The 13,508-nt window shown below is 33.5% G+C and overlaps 1 protein-coding gene across 2 annotated transcripts; it reads left to right on the forward strand.

The window, feature by feature from the left end:
- Window positions 1–2,176: 2,176 nt before the first annotated feature.
- Window positions 2,177–3,649, forward strand: LOC131066116 (uncharacterized protein At4g15970). 2 transcript variants are annotated; one of them, XM_059216912.1, is made up of 3 exons: window positions 2,177–2,458; window positions 2,557–2,919; window positions 3,025–3,649. In XM_059216912.1, exons 1-3 carry the CDS (start codon window positions 2,300–2,302, stop codon window positions 3,517–3,519), a joined length of 1,017 nt encoding a protein of 338 aa, XP_059072895.1. In that variant the 5' UTR covers window positions 2,177–2,299; the 3' UTR covers window positions 3,520–3,649. The 2 variants fall into 2 exon arrangements, with proteins under 2 accessions (XP_059072895.1, XP_057856804.2); XM_058000821.2 differs by having other exon boundaries at window positions 2,566–2,919.
- The last annotated feature ends 9,859 nt before the right edge of the window (window positions 3,650–13,508 follow it).

The following is a 13,508-nucleotide window of genomic DNA, read 5'->3' on the forward strand; positions in this document are numbered from 1 at the left end:
ATCTAGCTCAAGGAAAAGCATTGTATAACTCATAAACGGCTTGTGTTATTTGTATATAAATTTTATTGCAGACATGATTGAGTAGTAGAGCAGCAAAGGAGCAATTGAGAAACAGCCGTAGGTGGTGTGGCTGGTTAAGATTCAGTGATGATGAGCAAACTGAATGCTTTTATAGATTGAACCTGCTATTCCACCACTCTATCAACAATGGCTTATTTAATTTTTCTTTTCTTTTTTAATTCATCGACTCTCTTAAAAATTTTAGCTGGCATTGATGAATGGTGGTTACTGCAGATTGTGGTTGCGAAAGTGCATTAGGGGAGACGTTTCAATTGTAGTAACCACTATGCTGCCTCCAACATGTTGCCACCCTGACCAACTACCCTGCTATGTTTTTCTACACATGCATGCAAACGTCAAATTTTTCTTAAACTGGTTTTTTGTTTATGGACAACATGGATCCCATTGTAGATCGCCTCACGGCGAAACAAGAAAAATATTTAACATTGTAATAAGGATGAGATCTAAAACTGTGAATTGTATAACATGCTTAAGTAAACTGTTTCGGAATATATAAAATTGACTAATAACATAACAGAAGCAAAATAGAAAATAGAAAGGGAAAACTTTGGTTTACGTAATGGATTGAACAGAGAATAGGGAGAAATTATCAGTCGGTTAATCTTGAAGAAGCACGTTATTCAAAATAGAATTGATAACATTCAAACTTGGTAAGAGCGTATAGCATTCAAAGTTTGTATGAGCGTATATGATCAAATCCACATGTTACGAGTCAATTTACAACAACAGAGCAATTACAAAACTGACATATTAATGCATTACGGTGGTGAGAAATTAATATTCCAACAAGTAATGGATTGAATATAGAATATAGGATAGGAAGGAATTATAACTTGGGTAATCTTAAACAAGCACGTTACTCAAATAAGAAATCAACATTCGGAGTTGGTACGAAGATAACAGAAGAAATCGACGAGTTTCGAGTCAATTCTCTTAACTGTATCCTGCACCGCAATGACTGTTTACGTTACAGTTTATTGGTACATTTGGACTTTTATTATCTGCACGGCAATGACTGTTTACGTTACAGTTTATTGGTAGATTTGGACTTTTATTGTGTTAGAAATGGGGGAGTTGAAAAAAAAACATATAGGGGAAAGGATCTAGTAGTTGAGCACGTTCCAATCCTTGTGATAGAAGTTGTTGATTTAATACCCCCATACATATTTGCTGATTTAATGTCCAACTTTTGTACAACATTGCACCAATACTTGTATGATAAATACCAATAATTGAATGAAATATACCATTTGTTGTGAAAATAATCAATCATGCGATGCCACATCAAGTGCACAAGTATTGGGGCCCTTTTGTTCACCTATTGGCCTCACATTTTTTTTGGGCTGTTTTGGATACCTTGGCAAAAAGCATGCTGATGTGGTATCATATTTGTTTATGTGGATAGTTATAAGTAGGGGACTTGCCAAGTAAGCTGCTATAAAAAAATTCGGAGTGATTTGAAATTTCCACGTAAGATTTTGAGAAGCGCGAAGTTAGGGTGCTGGGTCCTCTCCTATAAATAGAAACATAAAATATGTAACACAAAAATCTGCTCAATATTCTATAACATATAACACTCTATTTGTTAATTAGATCAGACATTACATATGTTTGTAATGCTACAACATTCATCTTATCTACCACATGATCTCTTGATCATTTTTTAAACTCCTGTCATAATCTGTTACATGTGCGTCATTTTAGACGTCTTTAGATCAATCTAGAATATGCATTCAAGAATGGACCAATAGACATCTAGAACCTTCTAAGGTAACAATATAAAATTATATTTCATGTTAGTCATAATCTATGTGAAGACTTCAAATGGTACAATGGCCACGTTGGAGTAGTTAATGAAAAATTCTTTTAAATTCGAGAAAATCTGTTTTGAATCATGTATGTAGAATTTTTATGCATACGGTGGATATGAGATGTGAAAGATTAGATGACGAAGTAGTTGAAATTAATTCCGAACACTCCCCTTAATCACAACTACCATTATAATATCCATCTTTTTGTTTTTTTTTCAACTTTTTCCAATTGTATGACAATCAAACCATTCATTGATTTCTCATTTAAAAATGATAGTCTTCTTCTCTTTAACAATCTTCTCCTTCTGTCTGCAATTTCTTCTTTTTTTTTCTTCACTGATTGTTGCTACAGTTGCTTCAGTATTCAACCAATTTCAATTCGTGCAGCTCCAAGTTGTTCGTGGGTCATGGCCATTATGGATCTAAGCAAGAGAGAGATCATTTTGGGAGTGATCTGCTGTGTGTTGGTGTTTTTCACACTTCTCTCCAACAAGTTACTTTTCCAAAAGGCCATCTCCAATGTCATCAACAGCCAATTTCAAGGAGATCTGAAGATTCACAATTCAGTAAGTCATAATCTGAGATCAAATTTCAATCTTTGAAATGAGGATAGTATATTGAAGAATGAATTGAAGTGATTTTCTTATTGATATACTGGTTTTAGACTGATCAGGACGAGTTGACATTAGCTTTGGGCAGGGCTTCCATGCCCAACAAGACGGTGATAATTACCACAGTGAACACAGCATGGATGGAGTCTGGCGGCATTTTTGACTTGTTTATGAAGAGCTTTGAAATTGGGGAAGAAACGCCACCACTGCTAAACAATTTGCTGGTAGTTGCCTACGATGAAAAGGCATTCAACGCTTGCACACAAATCCATCATCATTGCTATCGACTAAAGACTGCAGGAGTTGATTTTTCAGGCGAGAGCGTGTTCATGTCGGAGGATTTCTTGAAGATGATGCGCTCTAGAATCCTCTTCCTCACCAATGTCCTACACAGAGGCTACACCTTTCTTTTCTCCGTAAGTGTAATCTTTATCAATCCTATTCAAATGCTATATTAACTGATTTGGTCATGCACACTTATATGTTATAGTTAATTTTATAAAGTTCTTGCTTTTGCACAGGATTCAGATATAATATGGCTTAGAAACCCATTTCAGAGGTTTTTAAGGGACACAGATCTTGAAATGTCGTGCGATAGGTTTTCTGGGAATCCAAGTGATATGAGAAATGAAGCAAATACAGGATTCATGTTAGTCCGTTCAAACAATAGGACTATTCAGATGATGCAAGTGTGGCTCAATTCCATGATAATGAGGCCCCACATGGATGATCAGGATGTGTGGAGCTCCATTAAGTTGACTACAAATATTACTGAAATAGGTCTGCGTGCACGCTTCCTTGATACCAAATATTTCAGTGGATTTTGCCAATCTAGTAATGTTTTGAGTGTGGTGTGCACTATGCATGCAAATTGTTGTAAAGGATTGAAGGCCAAGGTTCATGACTTGAAAGAGGCTTTTGAAGATTGGACATCTTTTCAATCTAGTGGATTAAATGGGACAAACGTGCATTGGAGAGCTCGAGAGGAATGTAGACGTTCTTGGCTGCCAAAATGATATTGCTTTCAAAAGATTAGCCTGGAAATTAATCTATGCTAAGCTATTCCTTTTAGTTGTTTTTTTTATTATTTTATTAGAATTGTAATGACTTTAAATATTTTATAAAAATAGTTTACTATATTTTGTACACTGTATTAAAAAATAATTGTTATTATCTAATGTTTATATTTTATTTTATTTTTTAAATTATATAATTTTTAATAATTATAATTGAAAAAAAATCATAAAAAATAAATTTAATTCTTAAATTATCTTGCATTTATCTATATGACATTTTTTGAGTCTTCATTTACCTACATGACATTTAGTTAAAATAGCTTGCAAGTCAATGTATTCTAAGCTATTACTTTCATCCTCATTTTTCTACTAGATTTAAAAAAAATAAAAATTATTGTATCTTGTAAAGAGAATACCTACAAGCGTTTGTACGTTCGCAAGTAAGAGGTTCATAGGAGCTTTTGGTAAAAAAATGTTACTTTTTGGGTCCTAATCAAAATGCTTAGGCCCCCACTTTTGCTAATATTCATATTTCACACAGTCAATTGAAACCTTTTTGGTAAAGTATTTTTCAGCTTCAAAACAAAGTCGAATGAAAAGATATTGTCATGTAGCTGCCTTGCATGCACCATGTGGTTTCAATCGAAACAGTCTTGACTGGAAAGGAATTAGCTGGAAACCTTTCGATTGAAACTATTTCATTGGCCCAAAGTGTAACATAGGTTTGTTTTTTCACCCTAGTAATTCCTTAAAAAAATATGAGATCTACACTTTATACGAGAACTTTTATATCAAACATTATTTGCATACTCCATACTATCCCTGAAACAATGGTTAATTATAAGAAAAAACTAGCTTAGATTTCTTCAGAAAAATATGATTGGTTCTAATTATGATTGCCATCTCTATCTCCATCCAACCTTATGGGATTACTATACCAACATCCACACTCTTATAGGGCCCACTCTATAGTTTCAAGTCTTCAACATTGAAGTAATCTTGTCATTTCAGATTAAATTACCATTATTATGCATTTCTTTGCATGACCGTATTAATAATAAACAGTATAGACTTGTATAGTTACACGAGTTGAACCTACTTAATGAGCAATACCTATACCTTAAATTGTTTATAAATTTATTAGAAGTATCAATATATAAACTATAACAAATGTATAAAAATCTAAGAGTTTCATATCAGTAATCTTGTCCTTAAGGATAATAAATGAAACACTAGTTAAGGAAATGAGAAGAAAGAAAAATGTAAGCCTAATTAGCTACGTCATGATGTTAATATCACAAAGTATGGATCATGTTTATATCATTTGGTTATTATATATGGTTAGTGTTACACCCTTCTCTCATGATACAAGTGTTATTTTTTTCTTGCATAATAATGTTGAGATGAATGAATGTGTAACCTCATCGATATAAAAATTAATATTTAATTGAGTTTGCATTGCAATGGATGAATATATGACTCAAATGATTAATAGTGTATCTAATGTTTTGATATTGCTATGTCTAAGATGGTTTATGATTTGTATAACTAGATTTGTGAATCCAAACTTGGATGCAAGAGACTTTACAACCCACCAAAAAGAGAGAGAGCATCATTGGGGAGAGGGTTGAAAATGCAAGAAAAGGTTGTGTTGCCATTAGAGCTAAGAACACACTCTAGTAACTTGAGTAGAACACAGTCTAGTAAATCAAGTCAACCTTAGTCAAACTCTAGAAGGGTTTTCCCTGTTCTCACCTGGTTGAGCCAGATGACCGAGAAGATAACTTTAGTCATCAACCTAATCAAAGTTGGGAGGGGTAGATGGTGTCCTTAGTTTTATGTCTTTTTATTGGAAGCACTTTTGTAATATCCAAAGTTCTGATTTCTAGGTTTCATTTTTTTTTGTTTTTGATAAGGATAAATGGGTTTTACAAGGACCCGAAACCTAAAGTTTTACAACAACTGGCCAACAGCCAATCCGGCAAGAAACAACAACAAAATAGGGGGCAACCCCAAACAAAAGAAAAAACAAAAGAAACATAGACAAGCAAGTTGAAACAAAAAAGCTCTCAGTTGAGCGAGAGCACCAGATCCTTGTTCTTTTGGATGAGAATCCTATTTATTTCCTCAAGCTCCTCCATGATGAATCTGGAGGTACCCTTGTTGCCACTTCTGCTCCTGGTTATGTAACTGGGTCCCATGGTTTTAGCGTCTCCAGCAGCCACATCATCTCCACCAAGTTCTTTCATCAGGTCACTGTGGAAGGATCTATAATCAACAACCATCTCATTAATCTTTTCCAGCCCCTCAATGTTGTTGTTCATGGCTTCTTTACTAATGTCGACCAGATTCTTGAGATTTTTCTTAATCTCAGCCATGGATTGTTCCACTTTATCAAACCTTTGTTCATGGTTACATTTCATAACCTCAACATTCTGAGAGAGTTTTTGAGTCATGATCATGAGTTTTTCCAGCTTGCTGGGTTTTGGGGAAGCAGTGAAAATGTCAATTATTTCTTTAACCCCTATCTTAAGGGTGACGATTTCGCACTCAACCCACTTCCAGTAGTGCTCCTGGCTTCTAGTGGCTTCCATGACAAGATTCATCAGACTACCATCTTTTCCCTGGTTGTCATTCTGGACATTAACAGGGATGTCCAGTTTAATCCCTAGGTCCATAATCTTTGAGCTGTGATCCTTCGCCACTAGCTTTTTCTTTTTGGTGAGAGGTTCGGCCTTGGAGATCAACTTGCTGGTGGTTTTGTATTTACTGGCTGCCCATTTGGGGGGGGGGTTCTTGCTGCCGAGTGTCTCAAGAGTAACCATCTTGTCTTTTTCCTCCGCAGGTTCGTATTCAGGATCATCAGCAGGAACCCCACTATTGTCCGATTCCATCTCCGAATTCCAATTTTTTTTGTTTCTTTTACCTAAATATATGTATTTATGTGTATAAATTGTGTATATGCATATATATAGATATACATTGTTAGCATTTTACAAAGGGAGAGTGTTGGCATTCCAGTAAGATTGTTGGTATAACCGAGAAAGGATGATTACTATCTTAATAATATTATTTTGTCATTGATATCAAGCAATTGATTTTCTGATTTAGTATGATGTTGCCATATCTGAATGAGTATGTTTTGATAAGTATAAAGATGTCAGTAAGTGACACAAAAAGAATGAAATTGAAAGGAAGCAATAAGTTATTCAATGGGCAACTATTACCGAGTTAGACACTGATGAGATTTTGTTGTTTTGATTACTTTGATATCCTATATATGCGTATTCTAAGAATGAGAAAAGATTTCATTCAATAAATGAGTTAAGATTTGATATTGTTCTATGTTACCGAGCATGAAGCTAGTCGGTAAACACTAAGGTTATCGATATCAGTCAAAGAAGGCAGAATATCTACCGAGTAAAGGTTCAGTATTTATCGAGTAATAACATAATGCATTGGATGGATAAAAGCATTATTAAATGAAAGATGCCAATGAGCTGGAGATGTATAGATGATTGTTATGTCATGCAAAAAGTTTGTTGAGGATCTACGACAATGAAAATACAAGAGTTAGGTCTACAGTGCAGATTGAACGATCACAACCTAGCACAAGTTCCAAGGAAGGAATACAAGTTCCAAGGCGAGATAAAATGTTTTTAAATCAAAGGATACAATGAACCTAGTCAAGTTTGAAGATCTGATGGCTAAGATTGATCATGGGAAATGTGATCAAGGAGATTAAGCGGTTAGGAATTGTTTATAAATAAGAAATTGTTGATGAACAATGAATGCGGGCAAATAGAAGAACAGTGATACTACAATAGTAATCACCGAGCACAGAAGATTGAATATCTGATTAAAGAACAGATTGAGAAGCCCAACAAGGAGCAAGATAAGTCTTATGACAAGATTATTTTGAGCACATAGAGTCTGCTTTAGCATTTCAGATGTGAAGTTGCAGATATATTTTATACTGTTATTTATTATGTAAGTGATAGGAAATCTCTTAATCGAGTGGACCTAACAGTCTTATTTGTAAATCCTGTAGCAAGGTAACATTCTGAATGAGTGTTTGAAATCCTTTGATAAGGTCACTTCTAAAAAAGTGCAAGATTCTAACAAGTCTGAGGGAAATCCTTTAACCGAGTCACATCTAGCAATGTATTTATGTAATATGTAACGGGATTGGCTTTTAACCGAGCATACTCTAGAAGGGTATAATTTTTAGTGGGTCTAAAATCCCATAGTGGTTTTTCCCTATTTGGGTTTCCACGTTAAATCTGGTGTTAAATGTGTTATGATGTTTTAAGTGTATCTTTTAATAAGTTTGAATGATTTACAGTCATAGTTGCATATTAGTAAAGGCTACCGAGGTTGAATCTGATGAATACATTGATTATTGAGTTTTTATGATTCACCCCCCCTCTCATCTTACTGACAATACATATATATATAACTAATGTATATATATATATATATATATATATATATATATATATATATATATATATATATATATATATATATGGTATATATTTTTATAAGAAATAAATATGTATTATGAAAAGTGAGAATTATGTAACTCTTATTTCTTAATCCTTGTAGAAATTGAAGATAATAACTTTGGCTAGATAGCCAGCTATGGAATCAAGAATCAAATTTATAGTTTTGCCGACTATTACAGCTGTGTTAGGTCATGAATTATTAAACTTAATCACTTCAATTATATATAAATCTTTGAGCTGACAAGCTCTAAATGTATTTTGTCAAATAGGAACAACTACTGACTTGGTACTTTCATCACACTTTATGCAAGACCAATCGAAACTTAATAGGATCAAAAGATGATCTTAAGGAGTCGATAGGAACCAAATTCTTAAATGAATCTTGTAGAAAGGAATGAAAGATGATTTGAGGTCTGGTGTTATAGGCATCGAGTTTTCTATTCTTGAATGATTATAAACTTCGCTGGTTTTGGTTAATATTGCCTGGAAAATAGCTGCGGAGAATAGAGCTTAGAAGCTCGATTCGGAATAGTGCTACTAGACTTTCGAAAACGTAGCCTCATCCATAATACCCAGGCATGTAAAACTATTTTATTCTTTTAAAGTTTTCCTTTTGTATATTGGTTGAACATCATGCTCTCGTTCAGAGTGGTATTTGATAGAAATTATTCTCAATATGCTATCAATGGCATTGAAGATATCTTTGTCTGTTATATTTTATCAAATATAATATGAAATAGTCTCTCTTAGAAAAAAATTCAAAAGAGAAGCTACCCTATCCATATATTATAAGAAAGGAAAAAGAGTGTAGCGCTAACTCATGACTATGACTGCCAACTCTTTAACTTCTCAAGAAAATTAATAGCTCGCAAGCTGTAATAGTTATCCTCAATTCATATGAATTATCTTTGAAAACATTTGCTCTCAAGGTAAATTATAGAGAAGCTCAGAGCATTTCTTTATTTTTGTGAATCTCTTTCCCATGAACCATACGTGAATTCTTTATATGTCTTGAATGTGAACTCCTTCTGTAAACTGAAGTTTTTCATCTCTATAAAGACTAGTCTAGTAATTGGATGGGTTTGTCAAACACAAATCATTTTTATAACTGGAAAATTAACAATTTTACTTCGATAAGTAAAGAGAAACTTATCAAAAGAATAAATAAGCTTCTTGGTGGTACATTAACAAGAGGAACATGTTATCTAAATTCTTGTATATGTATGCATGTGGAATGCAAAGATAGCACATATTTATATGTATGCCTGTGTAGAATGCAGAGAGAACACATATATGTATGTATGTAGAGTGCAGAGTGCATGTAGAGGAAGAGGTTGAGCTTCTTAACCCTATATACCAAATCCTATTTCATGCAAGGAAATGTCAAAAGACTAGTGAGCCTAGTCTGAATTGAAAATTACATGTTGTTAGGAAGTGCAATCTCCAAATTCTAAATTCAAATTCCATGAAGAATTAATTGGGTTGGTATTACTTGATGCTATGGAAAAGAATGTTTCAAACCATAAGTAATGAATATAAAATTTGTACACCCAACCTATCACATTCACCTATGTATGAGAAAGATGAACTTGAAAGTATTTGTTAATATTAATTATCTAGTACACCATATGAGTTCTATTTGGTGTCAGGGATGAAACACAACAAGTGTGTGTCCTTAAACTACTTCTCAACTTAAAACAAATGGCTCAAATTAATACCAATTAGTGTTTGTGAGTCTCAAGTCAAGTAGGTGTGGGTGGATAGATAACTACACATATGACATGCTTAGCAAGTATAATAAAAACCTTTGTCCAAGATGTTGCAAAGTTCTACTTGTGCTAGTCAGTTCACCAAGTCCAATTGCATAAGCTACTCAATGGGTCATACAAAGTTAGTAGGGTCTATAATTGTGTGGCCAACTAGGATTGTGTAGGTATCTAAACACCAGGCTCAGATGACAACTAGAACTATACTTGTGTTTGCATCCTTGTGAAGGGTAGGGCCACTTCCAAAATGAAGGTGTGTGAGGGATCATTAGGTTTTCTGATTGGAGGAAAAGCACTCTAACCCTCATGTAGAATATGCAGATATTTGATTAGATTTCACTACTGACAAGCAAAACATTGTACACTCTAAACACTACTCTATCTTTGTTATGTTTTGGTTCGCAAGTTTGAATATGAAAAAAGAAAATTAATATAAATTCTTTTAATTTCATGTAAAGATTTTAGTTAATACATAATTATTTACTTTGTCAATACATGATAGATTTAAGTTTATATGCAAAAAAAAATTATTCAAATTTTAGATTGATTATCTATTTGAAAGATGTATGCAAACCATTTACTTTTGTTGTTAGTATAATGTTACTATTACATATGGTATCAAAGATGCCATTTCAGCACTAAACCTAGGAGCTCACTAGTTGAAACCTAGTATAGTAAGTTAAATCACAAAATATGTTGGTGTTACAAGATGTCGATCTACAAAAAACCTAGGAAAAAGGTCTAGGAACTTCATGACCGAACTCTTGAATAAAAAAAAAAACTAAGTTCAACTATTCAAGTTTCTCTTTACCATCAAACAATGAAACAATGACTGAAGCAATTAAACAACTCTGAAAGGAGAGGTGAACATGGCTTACAAAGAACAAAAACCCTCATCTTATTCTAAGTCAAACATGAATCCTATGCAAACTCAAGAGATCCCATTTGGGAAGAGAATTGTAATGGAGGGATAAGAGGACCTACACCTTTCTTCCTAGAAACAAACTTATACTAATAGTATATGAAGGGAAAGAAGAGCCCATTAAGACATCCCACTCTAGTAGACATAGTAGTTAATAATTTATGAATTTGTGAAATTTTAAATTATGATACATGATGTACATTCTCTTTTTGGAGTGAATAATGAAAAAAAAGTTTGTTGTGTATAAACACTTTTTGTTGTTTAAATTTCAAAATGAAATGAGACACATATTTGTTCTAAATTAGTAAATGATTCAATGTATTAGTAGGAATTGGTAATTTAAAAACATATAAAATACAAGAGATGACTTTGGAGGGTTTGAACCCACTGATTCTCTTATGCCCTAATCAAACCAATTATTATTATCTATGATGAATGACACCTAGGCTAGAATTAGGAACTAAGAGCATCAGGTCTTGAATTAGAATAACATGATGGAGGATGACCAAGAAAATCAAAATAGGGGGCCTATAATAGGCAAGAATGAAACATGCAAAGTGAACACCGAAAGGAACTCTCAAAAGCTGGAACTCAGTCAGAAATAAAAAATCAACTAGCTCATGAGATTTATTACAATGTGAAGAAAGTTAAAACCCCAAAGTTTGAAGGCAAAGTGTCAGGAGACACCTTTGAGGCCTACTTAATAAACATGGAACAAAACTTTTAGATACATAATTATATAGAGAATGCTAAGAAAATATGGGGAGCTTTCTTGTTGTCAAGGGAAGCTGCAACATGGTGGGAGAACAAGAAGGCCAAGCTAGACCTACACTTTACAAGAATAAATTTGGAGAAATTTATTGGTATTTTTAGGCAAGGTGGCTACCTCAATTTTTCTTAGACTATAAATAAATGGATTTATAGGATTTGATAGGAGACTTCATAGTTAATGAGTACTAGGATAATTTTACTCTATTACTCAAATAGGTACCTCAACATCAAGTTAACAAAAGGTTTAGAATAAAAAAGTTTTTAATGGGGTTAAGAAACTAAATTGGTGTCATGATAGATGTCCCAAGACCAAGCACAATGTACAAAGTGTATGAAAAGGTCACTAGACAAGAGAAAAGACTCAAAAAAGTTGTTGCAATTAGGGATAAGAGTTTCAAGAAATTCAAGTGGTCTCAAACCTCCCAGCCTTGTAAGAAGAAAGTAGATAAATGGGTAAGTGCACCAAGATGGTGAACAAAAAGGGTGTATAAGTGGCCACTTTTTTTTACTTTTTTTTTTTTTTTTGGTGAAAATGGGTAAACCTGAACTTCAAAGAGATATTCGAAGGTCACACACTCAAAACTAGGAGTTGAGAAAAGAATATGAATTTTAGTACTCTGAATCTAGTTTCTAAAATACTAAAGTTTTTTAAAATTGGATAAGATTAAGAGGGTCAAACCTCTCTCGCACGAAAAATTGTTCCTGATTTTTTCTGAAAACCATAACATAGCTATTTTCGTGCGCTGCACAAAATATATAATTAGATTTAGTATTTTGCAAAACCCTTTGGTAGTATGATAGGTAAGATTGAGATCTAGAAGTTTTGTATTTTCTTTGTAATTTTTCATTGATTATTTTTTTTTATGATTTTTTGAAGTGACCGCATCTTGAAAAATTTGGTACCTGTTTGTGCGCTGGGCATAACTTGAATCAAAATAATCGAAAATGAAAACTTCTTTTTTAAAAATTATATAGAATCTAGTGTACAAAAATAATATGTAATTTATTTTGAATTTGGTCAAGTATATAAAAAGTTATTAAAAAAATGGTAGACGTATGTCTGTGAGGACTGTCAAGGCATTGGTAAAGAAAATTAAAGTTTACTATGCTAATGCTGTCTAAAAATAGAAAAAATTATATGGTCAGAAATATGAGAAGACGTGTGAGATTATGGTAAACCTGATGATGATGAAGTTGAGAAATCATGTTGGAAGATGGAAAAACGTATAAAGGGACAAAAATGGAGGGAAAATGGGCTTGCAAGCCTTAGGGTCATTTTCCAACCCTCTTACCAAGCCAAAACCCACATGGGTTCTGATGTGCAAGATAACCCACTCGGGTTTTGAAAAACAAAAAAGTACCACTCATAGTTCTACATAACCCGTGTAGAACTAAAACCATTATTTTGAGTTTCACAAAACCCATACGGACTATGAAAAACCAAAATTATGGTATGGGTTATGAAAAACATCATTTTAAGTTTCACAAAACCCGTATGGGTTATGAAAAACCATTATTTTGATTTTCACAAAACCAGTACGGGTTATGAAAAACATCATTTTGAGTTTCACAAAACCCGTATGGGTTATGAAGACATCAAAATGTATGCTTGTAAACTTAGCATATACTACACATATGTATAGACATACATATATAATATGTGTGTATGTATGTATACATGCATATCTATAGTTATATATACATATATTTATATAGATATATGTATACATGTATACATGCACGTCTCTCTTCTTTTCTTCTCTCTCGTCTTCCTTCCCCCATCACCGTCTCTATTTATTCTGAGCCCTAATTATCCTTCTTGAGTTTTATCTCATCTCTCTCCCCCTCACACTTCTCTCTCTGTCACGTCTCTCACCCTCTTCTCCTTCTCGTTCTCTCTTTACCTCATGTCTCTCACCCTCTCCTCCTTCTCCTCTCTCTCTCTCTCTCTCTCTCTCTCTCGTTATCCTATCCTATTATCACCGTCTCTCTCTCTCTCTCTCTCTCTCTCTCTCTCTCTCT

The sequence above is a fragment of the Cryptomeria japonica genome, chromosome 2, assembly GCF_030272615.1.
Source record: "Cryptomeria japonica chromosome 2, Sugi_1.0, whole genome shotgun sequence".
Classification (NCBI taxonomy): domain Eukaryota; kingdom Viridiplantae; phylum Streptophyta; class Pinopsida; order Cupressales; family Cupressaceae; genus Cryptomeria; species Cryptomeria japonica.

Bases quoted from the DNA above. Each gene is read 5' to 3' on its own strand.
- LOC131066116 (XM_059216912.1), top strand. From the start codon at position 2,300: ATGGCCATTATGGATCTAAGCAAGAGAGAGATCATTTTGGGAGTGATC. The intron at 2,459-2,556 runs GTAAGTCATAAT...TACTGGTTTTAG, and splicing joins ATCTGAAGATTCACAATTCA to ACTGATCAGGACGAGTTGAC. The intron at 2,920-3,024 runs GTAAGTGTAATC...GCTTTTGCACAG, and splicing joins GCTACACCTTTCTTTTCTCC to GATTCAGATATAATATGGCT.